At 47.5% G+C, this 18,475-nt stretch overlaps 1 protein-coding gene across 1 annotated transcript in view; it reads left to right on the top strand.

Moving 5' to 3' along the window:
* Nucleotides 1-15,611: 15,611 nt before the first annotated feature.
* The window catches only part of scrt2 (scratch family zinc finger 2), a 4,674-nt gene continuing 1,810 nt past the window's right edge, over nucleotides 15,612-18,475 (top strand). Inside the window, exons 1-2 of the mRNA XM_037246309.1 lie at nucleotides 15,612-16,210; nucleotides 18,404-18,475. The exon at nucleotides 18,404-18,475 is cut by the window's right edge and continues 1,810 nt beyond it. Coding sequence (XP_037102204.1) covers nucleotides 16,060-16,210; nucleotides 18,404-18,475 — 223 coding nt within the window. The 5' untranslated portion in view covers nucleotides 15,612-16,059. The remainder of the gene's footprint in view (nucleotides 16,211-18,403) is intronic.

The raw sequence follows: 18,475 nt of genomic DNA, 5'->3' as shown, positions 1-18,475 counted from the left end.
TTTAATTTTCATAAAGGATTATTCTCATTTGATGTCTTTAAATTCATCCGCGTTGTGCCATTGAAGCGGGGTGCATTCAAAGACCAGTCGTACAGTCGGAACACTCATTCCCTTCACCAAAAAGCAACAATATAATTAAGTGATCTCTTTGCATAAACCTCGATGCAAAGAAACTCCTCTTTTTGGGTACAGGCTACAAGGAGTATATATTACAAATACTTAATTGTGATCATCATTCATCCATCCATCCATCCATTTTATTCCTCAGGTATTTTCAAAGCAAATTAATATTGTTGCATTTATTAATTTGCTTTAAAATGACAGCGCAATATAATTAAAAGCTGACACTGTAGCAATGTCAAACGTGTTCATTTAAGAAAAAGCCACACACGTTTTGTGATCAAATCTTTCAGAACGAGAATGATTTGAGTGAATTGATTTGAATGAATAATTGAGAAGAGATTTCAGTTCTGAAGGCTCCTTTTGTCCCAAGCAAAGTGACAGATGGTGGGGAGGGGGGATAAAAATTGTAACAGGAATTCTATAAAAATGTCAAGCCGTGAGGATATGTACCCCCCCCCCCCCCTTATTTTGAGAACGGTGAGTGCTGGACTCCAGATGTTTTTTTTCTGTCTTCCTGGGGGTCTGTTCAGGTTGTGTGAAAATTTTGAACAGGTTCCCTCATTCCTAGGCCAAATTACAGGGCTGGAACAAATCCTCACAGCTGCCCCGTGAGGATATGTTCCCCCCCCCTTATTTTGAGAACGGTGAGTGACGGTGAGTGAAAAAACGCTGGAGTCCAGCACTCACCGTTCTCAAAATAAGGGGGGGGGGGGAAGAGACATATCCTCACCGGGCAGCTGTGAGGATGTGTCCCCCCCTGTAATTTGGCCTAGGAATGAGGGAACCTGTTCAAATTTTTCACACAACCTGAACAGACCCCCAGGAAGACAGAAAAAAAACATCTGGAGTCCAGCACTCACCGTTCTCAAAATAAGGGGGGGGGGGGGGGGGGGGGGTACATATCCTCACGGCTTGACATTTTTATAGAATTCCTGTTACAATTTTTATCCCCCCTCCCCACCATCTGTCACTTTGCTTGGGACAAAAGGAGCCTTCAGAACTGAAATCTCTTCTCAATTATTCATTCAAATCAATTCACTCAAATCATTCTCGTTATGAAAGATTTGATCACAAACCGTGTGTGGCTTTTTCTTAAATGAACACGTTTGACATTGCTATAGTGTCAGCTTTTAATTATATTGCGCTGTCATTTTAAAGCAAATTAATAAATGCAACAACATTAATTTGCTTTGAAAATACCTGAGGAATGAAATGGATGGATGGATGGATGAATGATGATCACAATTAAGAATTTGTAATATATACTCCTTGTAGCCTGTACCCAAAAAGAGGAGTTTCTTTGCATCGAGGTTTATGCAAAGAGATCACTTAATTATATTGTTGCTTTTTGGTGAAGTGAATGAGTGTTCCGTCTGTACGACTGGTCTTTGAATGCACCCCGCTTCAATGGCACAACGCGGATGAATTGAAAGACATCAAATAAGAATAATCCTTTATGAAAATTAAAATTGACTGACGCAAACGTGAGTTCTTCATGTTTTTATTGAAAACGTAGTGCTGACGCCGTACGACATCGGTTTTTCGCTTTCCAAATAAGGCGTGCGCGCTCCCGCGGCAGGGGGAACAAAATTTCACGGGGGAACCAAATCAAGCACAACAACGGTACACAGTAAAAATAAATGTGGCTCTTAGTCTCTGACTGGTTGGCCACCCCTGAGCTAGGGTTAGCTACTCAGCTACACATTGCTATTACACAGTGAACGCTAGCTACATCGACAACTTTAGTCAAACTACACAAACGTAAATCTCTAAACGCAATGAGTTGTATTTACCTTGTACGTTCTAGACGGTCCAGTTGCAAGCAGAAAATAAAGATATTTCTGTTGATAATCGTCGTGTTTGTATCCGCTGTCGCCCTTACGGCAATCCGCGCCCACAGATTTGAATCTTGGCGGGATTTCCGCCTTTGACGTCATTGCCGCGGCACATGACTGCGACGCAATACCCGCTTATCTGAAACGGTAAAGTTAAAAGTAGAGTTAAATAAAGTTTTCTTTTTTAATCAACGCAATAATTTACAAATGTTGACCAGAAAGAATCGTCGAAATTCGGAGTCTGTGGCTGGAAGCAGACGCCGAGTTCGACGTCCCCCCCAAACGCCACACTCACTCGCTTTTCAGGGCTACAGAAGTACTTCATTCTAAAAACAATGAGCTGTATTTACCGTGTACGCTCTAGACGGTCCAGTTGCAAGCAGAAAATAAAAATATTTCTCTTGTTAGTCGTCGTGTTACTATCCACTGTGTCTCGTTTGCCGCATTGGCGATTTCCTACTGCCTGTTGAAAGCCACGCCCACGGATTGGCGTCATTTCCGCGTCACATGACCGCGACGTTGCAGACGTCATATCGCTGTTTTGTTTAGTAGACTTACAGTTGTTATGCATCGACATAATGGTGCGCACTCAAAATAGATTTAAATAAATTAAATAATTCTTCTGCCCACTCCCTTTTAAACAAGTTAACTCTGCCCACGGATTTGAATTTCGGCGGAAGTTCCGCCCATCGACGTCACGTCCGCGTCACGTGACCACGACGTGGCAGACGTCATATAGCAACCGCTGTTTTGTTTAGTAGACTTACAGTTGTTATGCGTTGACATAATGGCGCACACTCAAAATAGATTCAAATAAATTAAATAAGTCTTCTTCCCACTCCTATTAAACAAGTTAACTCTGCCCACGGATTTGAATTTCGGCGGAAGTTCCGCCCATTGACGTGATTTCCGCGTCACATGACTGCGACGTGACAGACGTCATATAGCAACCGCTGTTTTGTTTAGTAGACTTACAGTTGTTATGCGTTGACATAATGGCGCACACTACGAAATAGATTTAAATGAATTAAATAAGTCTTCTTCCCACTCCCTTTTAAACAAGTTAACTCTACCGACGGACTTGAATTTCGGAGGAACTTCCGCCCAATAACGTCATGTCTGCGTCACGTGACTGCGACGTGGCATATATAGCGACCGCTGTTTTGTTTAGTAGGTTTACAGTCGTTATGCGTTGACATAATGGCGCACTGGTTAGCATGTCCACCTCTTAAGCATGATGTTGTGGGTTCGACGCCCGTTTCAGCACTTTTTCTTTTCTCCCTTTTCTGTATGTATATACCTTAATATTCGAACAGCGTATCCACTTCCTACTTCCGTGTTGCGAGCCACGCCCATGGATTTGAATTTCGGCGGAAGTTCCACCCATGACGTCATTTCCGCGTCACATGACTGCGACGTGAAAATGACGTCATATAGCAACCGCCATTTTATTTAGTAAACTTACTATTGAAAGAGTTGACGTAATGGCGTAGTACTTAGCGCGTGCGCAATGTTGCGGGTACGATGCCGATCTTAGCATTTTTTTTGTCGTCTGTATGTATATAGAGGCTTTGCAGTCACGTGGTTTTATCACGTGATTTTGTGTTATGCCGCCATCTTGGCGGTCAACTCGTCAGCTCGTTCCTACGTGTTTGTATAGATTGTTTGATTTCTGCGCTACATTTTCACCGATTTCATCCGAATTATGGCTGGTTTGCTATCCAACGAAGTTGGGCATTTGGATGAAGAATCCAAGAAACGTTACAGAGAGAAGTTGAACCTTGTTGGCACAACGGATCCGTACCTTTTACCGAGAAACATGCTAAAATCGCCCGAGCATTTTGCAACAGCCGACCTGCCTGAACTCTCATATCCAGATATTTATAATTACCTCGTCGATTTGTTTTGTAATGGCATTTCATAACTTGACATATTAAAAAACTGAATAGAGTGAAATCATTCAGATACTGTACCTGTCTGTTCAAGTTGCTACCATTTTTATTTTTTGTTTATTTTTGCATGATGCCACATCTGATTGGCTTGAAAACTTAACCAATAAAAATTTTAACCTTGTGCCAATGACTTGAAAACTTTACCAATGTAGATTTTACCTTGTGCCAAATGAAGTAACAAAAACCCTCTTGTTAAAAAATGCTACATTAAAAGAAAATTGTTTCACAAGGTTCATAATACTTTTTTGGGAAATTTCCTAATGCATTCACTCGAGAATTAATTGTTCAATTCCAATATGAAGTTCAATATTTACATTGATAACGTTTTCAAGCCAATCAGATGAAGCATCATGAAAAAATAAACACAAAATAAAAACGGGGGGGTGAACTGAAGAAATCATCCCATTCCCTGCCTTGCTGCCTTTCTAAAAATGCACCCAGCATTTTCAACAATCATATTTGTATCATCCCATATTGTATTATTTCACATTTTGTGAAACAAATCAGGGGTGAATAGTTTGTTTACATACCTGATATGAAGTCCTCATTGCATATCCTTGTGTAAATCGTAGGTTTCCATCGTTCACGACGAATATCCGCGATCCATTTATCACGTTTTTTCATGTGCGCCGGAAATCTATAGAAGCTAAGATTTGGTTTATCGCCTCGTCTATTGCTACATCCAACAGCACAGCAGGTATCCGGCATTTTTAAGCTCAAATAGCAGCAGATATAACAAGAAAGCGTGTGTGAGTCGTTGACCGGCACTGAAAAGTTGACCGCCAAGATGGCCGCCAAGCTAATGTGGGTAGCTTGATGACGTCAGCTGCAAAGCCTCTATACCAGGGGTCACCAACCTTTCTTAAACCGAGAGCTACTTCCTGGGTACTGATTAAGGCAAAGGGCTACCAGTTTGACACGCACTTCTGAAATAGCCAATTTGCTCAATTTGGCTTTCACTATGTGTTATCATTGTCATTTCCAGTTCACATGTAAGTGTGATTTTAACAAGAATACCAAAAATAGTCAAACCTTGGTTTTTGACCACAATCCGTTCCAGAAGGCGGTTCGAGAAGCGAATCGGTCAAATTCCGAATCTATTTTTGCCATTACAAATAATGGAAAAAAAATTAATTCGTTTCAAGACAAAAAAACCCCGCCTTTTTTAAGCATTTTTTTTCATTTGCGCATATTTGTCCGATCGTGCAACTGCACCTCACCGCCGAACGCGCAACCGTAGCGCGTCGCCCACCGCGCAACTGCACCGCGCTGGTATCATTATTGTGACAGAGCCGTCGCTGAAATTTAGAAAATATTTTTAAAATCCTGATGTACTTTCCAAAATTTAAGTGGACCTAAGTGCGCAGAGAGCTTAATTTTGTCCGATCGCGCAACTGCAGCGCACCGCCGAACGCGCAACCGTAGCGCGTCGCCGACCGCGTAACTGCACCCTGCTAGTCGCATTGTTGTGACAGAGCCGTCGCTAAAATTTTGAAAATATTTTTAAAGTCCTGATGTACTTTCCAAAATTTAAGTGGACCTCAGTGCGCAGGGAGCTTAATTTGGTCCGATCGTGCAACCGCAGCGCGCCGGTCGCTCACTGTCGCATTGCTTTAAGAGCGTCTTTGTGTTTAAGGATGGCTTTACTGCTCCCACTTGCTTTCTTTGGAGGCGTGATTAGGGGTTAATACAATCCTCGAAGTAACGAAAATACAATAACAACGGAGTCAATCGGCATCCGGGCCGCGCGGTCGGGTTTTCTCGGGTCCTCCCGGCTCATCTCGCGAGGTTCGACCTCCGAATTCTGTTCGACAACCTAAGCAAAAAAATCTCGAATTTTTTGTTTGAATTCCGATTTGTTCGAGACCCAGGACGTTCGAAAACCGAGGTTTGACTGAAAAATAAATAGATGCAGCTCACTGACAAGTGCCGCTATTTGAGCTAATTTTAGAACAGTCCTGCGGGCGACTCATGCGGTCCTCACAGGCGACCTGGTGCCCGCGGGCACCGTGTTAGTGACCCCTGGTATATACCTTAATATTATTTTTATTGTTATCTTATTAAGGAAATCTTATTTCAGGGTTTATTCAGACCAGAAAAGTATTTTAGTCCGCTTTTTGGCCGGACCAAAAGTGCTGTTTGGTTTTGTAAACTGGCGGTGTTTGTCGTAGACATAATAGCGCAAAAGCTTGCCCGTCCGCCTCACGTGCATGGTGATGCAGGTTCGACGCCGTTCGATGCCCTTTTTTTTCCTCATCTGCACTGCCACAACTTATTGTTTTGAGTAAAAATAAATAATGTGAACATGTATCATAACATGAAAATCAAAGTGTATGTGTTGTGAAGGAGGATGCTTGTGCACTGATATTTGTTTTTTACAAGTTTTTATTCAAAACAATGAGTTTTTCCAACGTCTTGAAATTGAGCCTGTTGCGCTTTTTGGACACAATTTCTCCAGCCGTTGAAAACAGCCTTTAGGTTGAAATCCTTTAAAAAGACAACCGTCTCTATACAAATTAGACACACACAATTGCCTTGATTTTCAGTGAAGAAGTATTGTAATTCCCATTTCTCTTGAAAGCGACGGCCCTCAATGTCAACTTTCCTCGTTTTCTTTGCAGTCGCCATGGCAGAAATGAGCGGAGACGGGTGGTGCTGCCACCTTTTGGTAATAGGAGGAATTACAGTTTGAAGTTTCATGATTTTTTATTTTTTTTATTCAGTTTGACAGTGGACATGACTGCTGTAAAGGAAGTCAAAGCACAAGTCACAATTGACTTCTTATGCTTCAACAAGTCACTGAAGATTAAACAAGTGGGTATGCAACAGCTGGTATTGAGCAAGTTTGCATATATGAATGCTACTGGACCAGACTTTCTTGAGGGTGCAATCCCAAAGGATGAATAAAGATGTGTCTAGTTATGTTAAGGGAGTCCTTAACCAAGCTAGAATGACAGGAAGCTTATCTCATGGGCACCTTGAGAGTCCAGTGCATGAATTTCGAGTGCATGGGGTAAATGCTCCAGGTATAGGTCTTTGGTGGTGGAGACAAAGGCAAGACCACCGATCTATCACAACACACGCTTTTTGCATATGCTTGACAGTAGCTAAGCATACATAAGTATATTCAAACCACCAATAACATATCAATTCGAAAAGATAACACAAGGCAGTTGTGATTACTTCTACAATTCCTTTGACCCTCGCCTGCCTCGTATCACCCCCCCAGTCTCGCAGGTTGCGCGGCGCAGCGGTCCTCACTTGCTCTTGTTGGGCGAGACTCGGCTACTCCGCCCCCTGATCGGCCATTGTGAGTCTGAAGCAGATGGATGGGGAACAAAGGGGTGAGAGGGGCCCCCCGCAATGCTGCTTGTATCGCAGCCAGCAGGCTTCTGGGTAATCTTCTCAGGCTTTGGCAGGAGAGCAGCGAATAACCTCAGCCTCCTCTCGGAGACCCCCCTCCCCTCTTATCTCACCCTCTGCAGACCCGCCAGGGCCCCTGGATAGCATCTCTCACCCTTGCTTTCCACTCGCTGCCTCACTCCTATCAGTGTTCCTTTGTTTTGTTTTGGTTCTGGGGGCGTGTCACGAGGCTCTGCCATTAATTGGAGCTGAAGCTAGATGACATCTGGTCCCGGCATCATTAAAGTCGGGCACCTTGAGGTCTGCCGGCTTTCTAATGAAGTGTGCACAAGTTCATTTTCCCATCAACAAGGCTCCGTATTAACCGACATTTCAACGATGAGCCAGCAATGGATGGATGGATGGTTCAGGGAGCACTTCGGTCAACTAGACTTGCAGGAAAAGAGAAATTCTTCAAAGAACAGGAAATCATGACCAATTAGGAATGAGAGTAAATATTTCAATATGGTGAAAAAAACGACCAAAAGATGAGACAGCGTTTGCGACGTCATGCGGCCGACAAATCCGGCCTTCGGAGGACGCAGCTTGCAAATTTGTATCATGGTCATCAAAAAATCGGGTTCTCTTTGTTTTAAATCTCAGCAAAAACACTATGTGAGCTCTCGTAAGACCTCTATAGACTGCTTCTACCACAAAACAAAATAAAACAAAACGCCTGTTCTTTGCAAAAGCAGCTCCACCACTCCACAGCTTCCCTGTTAAAATATTGAACATGTACTTAAGTGCTATTTGGCTAAGTGTCATTTAGGCTGAAGGGCTCTCCATCCACAAAAGATGTCTTCAAGTGACTGGATCACTGCTTCCAGCAGCCAGCCACAGAGGCCCGGTGTGAATTATTTAATCCTTTTAAAATATTTATACTTTTGTCCCACAAACTATATAACAACTGAGATGTAAGACTGCAGATTTTTGCTGCGTATATATATGAATTAAAGTATGTTTGTATGTATGTATTTATTTAGTCATTTATTTATTTATTTACCTTCCAGGACAACATACAGCAGGGGTCTCCAAACTTTTTGCAAGGAGGGCCAGATTTATTAACGTGAAGGGGCCCGGGGGCCAATATTTTTTTTCGCTTCTCTTCCGGGGGGCGGGGGGGGGGGGGGGGGGGGGTTTGGTGTAAATGGGACGTCAAACGCTGCGCGTTCACTTCTCTTCTCGGGGGGGCTAATGGGACGTCAAACGCTGCGTGTTCACTTCTCTTCCGGGTGGGGGGGTTGCTAATGGGACGTCAAACGCTGCGCGTTCGCTTCTTTTCCGGGGGGGGGGGGGGGGTGCTAATGGGACTACTAGTTTGGAGACCCCTGACATACAGTGTCATAAAGATGCTGTTTAAGCCTAAAGAAAATTATTGTCATTCAAAGTCAACATGAGCTTGTGAATGTTGTGAACTGGACTAATACATCATCTCTGTGAATGCACTTTGAAAATAGATATTTATTGTTATTATAATGAATTTATAATTAAGAAAGAAAGAAAGAAAGAAAGAAAGAAAGAAAGAAAGAAAGAAAGAAGTTAGGGTTTGGGTATTCCACGATGAAATTTATGTGTGCCCTAAAATAGTTGCTTACTGCAGTTTTTATTAGCATTTTTTCGGCCTGAAAAAAAAGATTCTGAAATACGCGTGTAATAAGCAGTCAAATCATTGCTTAAATTGCTTATGATAACGAGTGTGTGTGTGTGTGTGTGTGTGTGCGCGTGTGTGTGCGTGTGTGTCTGCCTGCCTGTCTGCTAGCCTGCCTGCCTACCTGCCTGCCTGCCTGCCTGCCTGCTGGCCTACCTGCCGGCCTGCCTGCCTGCCTTCTCTTTGGAACCTTCTCATCTCAGTGCCCTCGCGTGGCAGGTGAGCGTTCAGTTCAGCCGGCACAGTAGCAGCGCTTCCTCACCAAAAACCTTTTGTCAGCCATGCGTGCTATTTCATTGCTGATAGTAAAACGGCCGGTAGAGGGCGCCATGGTTTGGCGACAGGAATCCCCCAATGTGGCGGTGATTTACCAAACAAAGCCATTGCCTGGCCTGTGTCTGCCCGATACTATACAAGTATGTAACAGTACCCATCCCTAATTATCTGACTATAAAACGCACAATTGGTCTTTTTTAAAGCATGGAAGGAGCTGTGAGTAAGAGACTCCATAGATTTGGCAGAGCTGCTCACTTTTCTCACACCTTCAAGGAGACCACCAATGTCTTCTAGCCCGCAACATCACTCGGCCTCCTTGCCGTACTTGCTACTTTAATGGCGCATTGTAGCCATCCACCGAGCGACCGTCCAAAACTCCGTCCCTCTGCACATCCAAAGTAGCGCAGCAGTGAAAAGTAAATCAAATAGTTTCACAATTACAATTGGGTTATAACGACGTCACATATACGTGTTTCTGAGCTCATTGCCAATACTTCTGCCGTGAACTTAGCTACAGGGCCGGCCGGCCGGCCGGCACGCAATTTGCTGTTTAACTGTGGAATCCATGATTTCTTTCTTTCTTTCTGATCTTATCCATTACTAGTTGTCAATTAGGAGAAAATAACATTGAAATGAGAATGTCTGTTTGATGCATTATTCTCATAAGGACGGGTGACGAGACGAGTCTATGGTGCGCTCATCCTTTAGCCGGAGGGGACAGACTTGGGGAGTTGTCATCACCAACTTATGGCATCAAACAGAGCCTGCCCGCTGGGAAGTGGATTCAAAGAAGCGATCCGCTGTTTTGACAGCTGTCGACGCTACTTAAGTAATAATAGAAGAAATGCAATTCATGGAAAAAACATTGCTCTGTTTTAAAATGCTTCTTCTGACTGCTTTGCAAAATCAGCTCATTGGTACGCTCGTCTCTCTCTCTGTCCAGACGGGAATAAGCCTTGTGAGCTGAGGCTTTTTTTTCTTCTTCGCTTTGAAGACTTAGACTTAGACAGAACTTTATTGTCATTTTGTCAACACTGATGTGTACAAAACGAAATTTCGTTGCATACGGCTTTCAGCAATGTAGAGGTATTTCGGCTGGTTATAAAAAAAAGTGACATTCTATATAAAAATATGAAAGTAAAGTGCAGCAGTGATAAAGTATGTGAACAGTGCAGGAGACAAAAAGCAGTATTTACAAGTGTGCAGAGGAATGCTACGTTTGAATGTTCAGCAGTCTGACGACAGCAGGGAAAAAACTATTGCAGAACCTGGTGGACCTGCAGCGGATGCTGCGAAACCTCTTCCCAGAGGGCAGCAGGGAGAACAGTCCATGGTGGGGGTGTGATGGGTCACTGATAATATTTCGGGCTCGGGACACGCAGCGCTGGGATGACAAGTCCTGAATGGAGGGAAGAGGAGCCCCGATGATCCTCTCTGCTGTCCTCACCACTCTCCTCAGGTTCTTCCAATCGGAGGCGCTGCAACCTCCACACCACACCGAGAGACAGCTTGTCAGAATGCTCTCTATGGTGCTTCGGTAGAACGTCCTCATGATGGGTGGGGGCAGGTGGGCTCTCCTCATCCTCCGCAGGAAGTACAAGCGCTTCTGTGCCCTCTTGACCAGTGTTGTGGTGTTCACAGTCCAGGTGAGGTCGTCTGTGATGTGGACTCCCAGGAATTTAGTGCTGCTGACCACCTCCACAGCTGAGCTGTTGATGATCAGTGGAGCGTGGTGAGGCTGGTTCTTCCTGAAGTCGACGATGATCTCCTTCGTCTTCTCCACATTCAGGATCAGGCTATTTTCTCTGCACCAGAAGAAAGAAGAGATCTTACTGTATATAGCAAACCTGCTGATGTCTCTGCTTCATTTGCTCTGGCCTGAATTTGTCATTTACAACTCGGTCCACTTTGTTGACTTCCACAGGAAAAATCTAAAGTGAAGCCCCGTGAGAAGGGTCACTCGGCCTACGCTCGGCCTACGCTCGGCCTACGCTCGGCCTACGCTCGGCCTACGCTCGGCCTACGCTCGGCCAACGCTCGGCCTACGTCGGCCTTCGCTCGGCCTTCGCTCGGCCTTCGCTCGGCCTACGCTCGGCCTACGCCCGGCCTACGCACGGCCTACGCTCGGCCTACGCTCGGCCTACGCTCGAGGGGTCGAGCTTTGGTTTTAATGGTCACAGTTTTGCATGGTACAATGCTAATGCGCTGCTTCTTTGGATAAAAACTTCCACACTTCCTTTGAATGTGTGCAAATGCTAGTCACCTTGTGACTAGCGGCGCCGCTTTGGTGGAGACATTGACAGCAGCAGTGCTCCTCCCACCTATTTCTTGTTGACGCTCAAGATGTCTCTTTTGCTCGTTTCGAGGGACGTGGCAAGAGTGCGTCAATGTGAGCAAGCGGCAGATCCAAGTGGAATCAACAGAGCTCATCATAACATGCGCACGCATCACTGCCCAGTAAGCCGTTTGTCATGTGAGCATCTGCAGCCATTCTGCCTGAATGAAATTGGCCCTGGGTGCAAGCTCAAAGGAGTGGAAGACGTCGGCGGACACGCACCGTGGTTTTTCCTCAATTCCCCTTCCTCTTTACCGGATCTGCTCGAGTCCTGCTCGGGAACAAAGAGAAGGCCCGCCACGTACAGCTACGAGGTGGTGCCCGAAGAGGATGCAAAATGAGACCACATTTGTTCATATACATAGCGCCTTTCACATAAAACATACGTTCATTTCTTTTCATTTTGAAAGCAGAATTCCCCAAGCGTTGGATTGTTCACCCACTAATAGGGAACGTGAGCTGGGTTTGGTTAGTTTTTTTTTTTAGTTAATTTTACCCTATTGATAATGTGTCGCCACAATAGCAATTCTGGTATTGGCGCGCCATAAATGGCCAGTGAAGGTCCTTGAAGGGAAAGCATGATGCTTTGGGAGAAACGCAGGCTCAAGGAAGAAGAAAGGAGCAAGGCACGGAAGGCATGGAAAGACCATCATCTGCAGATGAAAGGCCAAGAGGGAAGAGCGAGAACTTCATTGACTGCCACGCAGCTGTCGTATTTGCAAGGTGTGAGAGAGAGAGAGAGAGAGAGAGAGAGAGAGAGAGAGAGAGAGAGAGAGAGAGAGAGAGAGAGAGAGAGAGAGAGAGAGAGAGAGAGAGAGAGAAAGAGAGAAAGAGAGAGAGCGAGAAAGAGACAGACAGACAGACAGACAGACAGGCAGAGAGAGACCTGCTTTTTCCCTCCCTCCCTCCCTCCGAGAGGATGAAAAGATTCTGGTGAAGCCAAAAGGGCCTGCTATCATTTCTGGCCAGCTTGAGATGTTATTAGCATAAATTATCTCCGCCAGCAAAGAGATAGGAAGCAGCAAGCTCCTTTCTGCTTTTCACACTTAATTGCCCCATTGAGCAAAGAGTTGCCCATGGACAACAGACGTGAGCGCGTGCGCACGCCGCAACTGGCAAGCGCCAGGCAAATAGGGCATGAATGATGCACTCAGCTGGCTCCCAAACGCCGTACAACCGGAAAGGCGCTCCGGCTCCACTCCGGCTCCGCTCCGGCTCTGCTCCGCTCCGGCTCCGCTCCGGCTCCGGCTCCGCTCGGGCTCCGCCTCCGACACAACACCCACGTCAACGTATGGCTTTCGGCCCAGAGCACAGAACAGGCGTAGAAAAAGATACAATGCAGCACGGCACGCGTGCGTGCTCTCTGCCAGAATTTCTCCAGAGGCGTGCCAAATGCTCATAATATTTCATTTGACAGCACACGGCCGCCCCCTTTTCAAAAAAATCATTCATTACACGAACGAAAGAAACAGAGACGGTGAGCGAGAGGGAGGGAGGCGAACACCTCATTGTATTTGGATGAACCTTTATCAAGGACTCATTGCGTTCTTTTGCGAGGGGGACCTGACCAAAAGGTCAGCGGCACACTGGCCAAACAAATAGATAGACAGTTAAGAGGCGGGGAAAAAAATATCAGGGCTCCGTCACGTGTTAAAGTGCAGAGATCAGCCGGGATCACGCCGACAATGTCAAAACTGGCTGTCAGCCGAGACAGAACCAAAGCTGGCGTTCCAAATGTTTTCAAACGGGTCTGGAGAGCAAAGCCCGACGCCCTCGTTCAGTCCGGACACGTGGAACAGTCAGGTGGACCTGTATGACTGGAACGCCTGGCACAAGGCCATGGCTTTGAGGAGCCCCTAAGCGAGACGCGACTAAGCCAAGAAGAGCGGGCCGAGCGAGCGTATTTGGTGTCCAGTCCGCAGTGGTGGCCTACTACTACAGCCTTGGCCTCTCCTCACCCAGCGCCAAGTGTGACACTTGTGATTTCATGTCGTGCAGGAGCTATTCTGTCGCCGACGGGACTAAAAGAGGCACGGCGCTGAAAAAGAGATGACACGCGTTCATTCTCGGCGCTGTGGCTCGTGGAATAGAACGGAGCAGAGGAGCAAATCAACTCCATTGACTTCATGAATTCGGCTCTCAGAGGGCCATAAAGGATGTTAATGAGGCCGATTGTATCACAGCGAGCAGCCCTTTAGGCGGAGGGGGGCTCACTCACTATGGTAACGCCCACGTCGGAGGCAGTCCGGTGACCCTAAGTGGACCAGAGCACCGCAAGTTGGGGAAACCATTGCAAGCTGACGGCAGCGCAGCGCTTTGTCTCCATGCCAGGCGAGCGCAGGGCTGTCACGAATCGGAGTGGAAATGGAGCAGGGCGACCAAGTGCAGCTTGGACCAGGGTTTATTGGCGGAACTCAAAATACAGACTCGGTAAACTGACATAACTCTCTAACAAAACCAACAACAGGACTGACCGAAAAAGACGTGAAACAAAAAGACCGGGTGACACTACCAATGACAGCAACAAGACAACAGGAACCAAAAAGACATCATGACATTAACACACAATGATCCGACAGGGAGTGACACACAGACAGGACTTAAATACAAGACGGGTAACAAGAGGCAGGTGAGAATGATCACACTGATCATGGGCACACAGGAGGGGAGGGGCAAGCACACAGACACACTGACAGAAACTATGGACATGATCGGGGACGAGTCGTGACAAGGGCTGCTGTTAATGGTGAGCATGATGATGAAGAGCGGCAGAGAGGACGCCTCCAAACGGCCAGAGAAATTTGCGGCGCCTTCAATGACATGAAAAGTAACGAGAGCTTTCATCCCAAGCTCGAAGGGTGCTTCTGTTGCTGCAAAGGACTTGACGAGCGGTCTTTCCTGTTGCCTTTCAAATATGCCACCGCTTCAAACACGCTACGGCCCTACTAAACCTATTATTACAAAGACACACCTCGAAAGAAGACTTCCGGACTATAAGATTTGGGGAAAATCCTGTTTTGTTCATAAACCGCAGCAGACTATGAGCTGGAAGGTCTTCTTTCCTATTACCTGTATTCCCAAAACAAATCTTTTTAATATCATATCAATCATCTAAAGATTTCAGAATTGATGGACTCAAAAGTGACGACGAAAGACCATGGTCAGTATTTGTTCCAAGCGACTTCCAAAGACAATCGTCAATATTTGTTTGCGTTACTTCAAGGTCCGAGCAGCTTGGATTCACACATGCCGTTTCCCGTTCATCACGCATTCCTTCGAGAAGAGCGTCGAGCCACGGCAAATCGAGCCACGACGAATCTAAACCCCCGTCCCTCGCTCCCTCCCTCCCTGGCACAAAGCGATGCTCAGAGGTGTGGCCAATTTGGTGAGCATGGATCTAATGCTAGATTTCACTCCAATCAAAAAAGATGTCACGAACTAATTCCCCGCCATGCACGCACGCACGCATGACAGGGCACACGTGGTACACCCGTGCCGTAATGTGGAGGAAGCTGAGCTGAGCTGAGCTGCGCTGCTGCTCCCTGAAGCTGCCTCATCAGCAGCAGCCCTGGAATCCAGAACGTCTTTCGTGGGGGAGGGGGGGGGAAAAAAGGTGTCCCGTTGTCCCAGCCATAACCTCCCTCAGCATGCGTCGGAGGGCCGCGAACCTGCGAGGGCCGTTTGAGGCTGCATGAGGGAGGCAAACATCAACTGTGCCAATTGATGGCAAAACAATGGGGGACGGGACAGCCGGCGTGTTCTCATCCACATCTCCATTGTCTGCCCGCCTCTTTCACTCCTCCTCCGAGCGGGGGAGGGAAGAGGAGAGGGCTAGCGAGGGTGGAGGGCTAGCGAGGGTGGAGGGCGAGCTGGCAGAAGAGGGGCCAGCGGGGCTCTGACTGTGTTCTTTCTCCTCTCCTCTGTCTGTGTGCGAATGCACAGACGCTTCACTAGTAATTTGATGTGTGTCCCCGGGGACGTTTGATGGATTAAAGCTAAGCAGCTCCATTTCGCAGCACCACCTGATCTTCCGCTGCCTGTGCCCCATATAAAGGCTGGCGTGATTGCTGATCTCAGCTAGTCTGACAGTCTCTCTCTCTCTCTCTCTCTCCCTCTCTCTCTCCCTCTCACTTCCTCTCACTCTCTCCTCTGCGCCTGGCTCCTTCTTTTCTCCTCCTCACTGGTCCTTTAAGCCGACTGCATCACAGGAGCTATCCAGTGCTGAACAGGATCACCTTTATTTATTTATTTATTTATTTATTCATTCATTTATTTATTTATTTGTCTGTCACTTTTTCCGGGGACACTGGGGGGCCAGAGTGTAGCCCACAGCATTGCCGTTCACCACTGGTCGCCTTCTTTTTTTTTTTTTTTTCTTCATCTCATGATTTTAGCCACCATCTTCATCGCAAGGATTACCCCTCAAGCTAGCTGTGCTCCCTCCGACACGTTTTCTTTATGTTCATGCGTTTTTGGCTGCGCTGAAACATGCCCCGCTCATTTTTGGTGAAGAAAATCAAACTCGATGATTTCTCTTCATCCAACGCGACTCACCATCAGCACCCGGACGACGCGTTGGATCTGGCGCGCTCCATCACGGACTCGGTGACCAGCCTCGGCGTCCGTCTCAGCGAGAATGGTGAGTGAGCGCGTGCGTGCGTCTTGGGTCGTCATGGGTCGATTGCGGTGTGCCTGACATTGGCGCACTTGGGGCAGCCTCCTTTGTTTTGGCTAGTGTGGAAAGCAACGGCTCGCTGGCATTTGCGTCCATATCCCCGATAATCCTCCCGAGCGCCCCACCCCCACCCTGCTCCCAGACTTTTGTTTTTTGACGCCAAGCGAAGGCCAGACAGACACAATTCGGGTCACTGCCAGCGATCAGCTTATGCAAACAGGGAACAAAACGTGTGTCCAATCACTTGTGCGCCAGTCAGGCCGCCAAACGCCGGCTGATTTTTCTCGGCTACGGTGCCAGCTGATAGACTGATGAAAGTGAGAGAGAGGAGTACATTTGTCCTTAGCCGTTATTGTCCTTGAGTTCCCGTCGTGGTCCCGTCCTCCCCTCTTGCCCCCCTCTTCTCCGTCAAATGGAGCATGCACGCTCTCTCTCCCCACCCCCATCGCTCCGCTGCATCTTTCTCTTCCTTGCGGGCATTTGAAAACTAGCAGGGCTAGAGTTTCAGCCACGTAGGCCCACGGCATCAGCACGCGGCCAGGATGGGGGTGGAGGGGAAGGAGAGCAAAATGCAACAGCCAGCTTTAGCACGTGACGCGGGCCGGCTGCACAGTAAAGGCGGAGAAAGGCGCAGTTCGGGCGGCCTGAGCAGCCCGAGCTGCCCGAGCGCCGCTCGCTAGCGCTCAGAGCGAGCTTCACTCTCGCGCTCGCCTTGCAGCTCACCGCTTCCATTTTGTAGCCCTCCTCAGCGGACCGCGTGTGCGTCTTTGTTGTCACTTGCTCGGAGGAAGGGAGGCAGGGAGGGAGGTAGGGAGGTGTCGCAGGCCGCAGCTTCATGCTGCCATAATGCCCACCTGCTTTTCAAGCCAGGGAATTTATGATGGACAACACATACACACACACACACGTGTGCACACACACACACACACACGCACGCACGCACACACACACACACACACACACACACACACACACACACACACACACACACACACACACACACAGTTTACTATGTAAAGGGACACCTTCAACCAGATTCCCTTGCTTGTCCCTTTGATTCCTTCCCTTGTTTTTTTCATGTCAAGCCCGCAAGAGATGAATTAGCAGCGTCAGCATTTCTGCTGTGCCAGGCCATTTTCTTCCCCCATTGTGGAGACATTTGACTTGAGTGTCTGTCGACAACAGAGAGGGCTGCCTGAGAGGCTCCGGTAATTACAGGCTCGCTTTGCTTCCGAGGAAGGCGTCTGATAGAGCTAGTGTGGCTCCTACAGGAGGCGCTCCACGCCTGACCTTGACCCATTGAATGGAGTAAACAAGTCCAATAAAAGGGAACTAAGATATAGAAGAAGAAGAAATTTAAAAACCTGCAGCCTGCACAGTGCAAGCGATGATTACAAAAATTTGGACTTCCTCAGAGCAGAACAGTCCGTGTGGGCAGGGGGTCAAGTCTTGTAGTTGCGCGCGACGGGCCATGACTGTGGCCGTTTGGGGTCGTGGCGAGCGAAAAGTAGCCTGGAAGCTCTCAATGTGATTTGCGAGTGCTTTCTCGAGCAAGCCGGTGGCGTGCAACGAGTGAGCCTCTTCACAGAGCCATGCTCTGCGTGTCAGTGCTCAAGCAAAGCAGTGACCCTGTGCTCCATTGATCTTTGCTCCCGCTGCTGCTTTTGTCCTTTCCAAACAACCGTGCTCTTTTTTGCGGGATGAGCAGTTCAAAACATTGAAAAGCCATTAAGGAGCAATTTTCAACGCTTGCTGCAAAGAGCGCTTTGGAATGTTTCTCAGAGCAGACCCTAACCCCCATCACCACCACCAAGCCTCCTGAGACTCTCAGCATTAGGTCGGATGCTTTTTCGAGCCTCTTGGCAGGAGAGTGCTTCAGGAAGGGAAGCTAAGTTCCAGACGGGCACCATCATACACGAGTCGACAAAGAGAGCGGCAGGCAGGTAGGCAGGCAGGCAGGCAGCCGGCGCAGCAGGAAGCAAGCTCAAATCAAAGAGGCGGCACCTTCCACTGCTGGGGAGTGCTGAAGAAGCTCTCCTCAGTGTGGAGCTAGCTGCTGGACGGAAGGCCCTCGTTCACTGGTGATAATGTCACCGTGTCCTCATCCATCACAAGCGCTGGCCAACTGTGCGTGCATGCGTGCCTCTCTTTGCTCAGGCTACATCCAGGATTACATCACGCCATCTGCGTACCGGGGGGAGAAGAAGATGGAGCACAAGCCGGTGTCGG

Source organism: Syngnathus acus, chromosome 2 (genome assembly GCF_901709675.1).
Source record: "Syngnathus acus chromosome 2, fSynAcu1.2, whole genome shotgun sequence".
Classification (NCBI taxonomy): Eukaryota; Metazoa; Chordata; class Actinopteri; order Syngnathiformes; family Syngnathidae; genus Syngnathus; species Syngnathus acus.
This window is presented reverse-complemented; position numbering and strand designations above follow the sequence as displayed.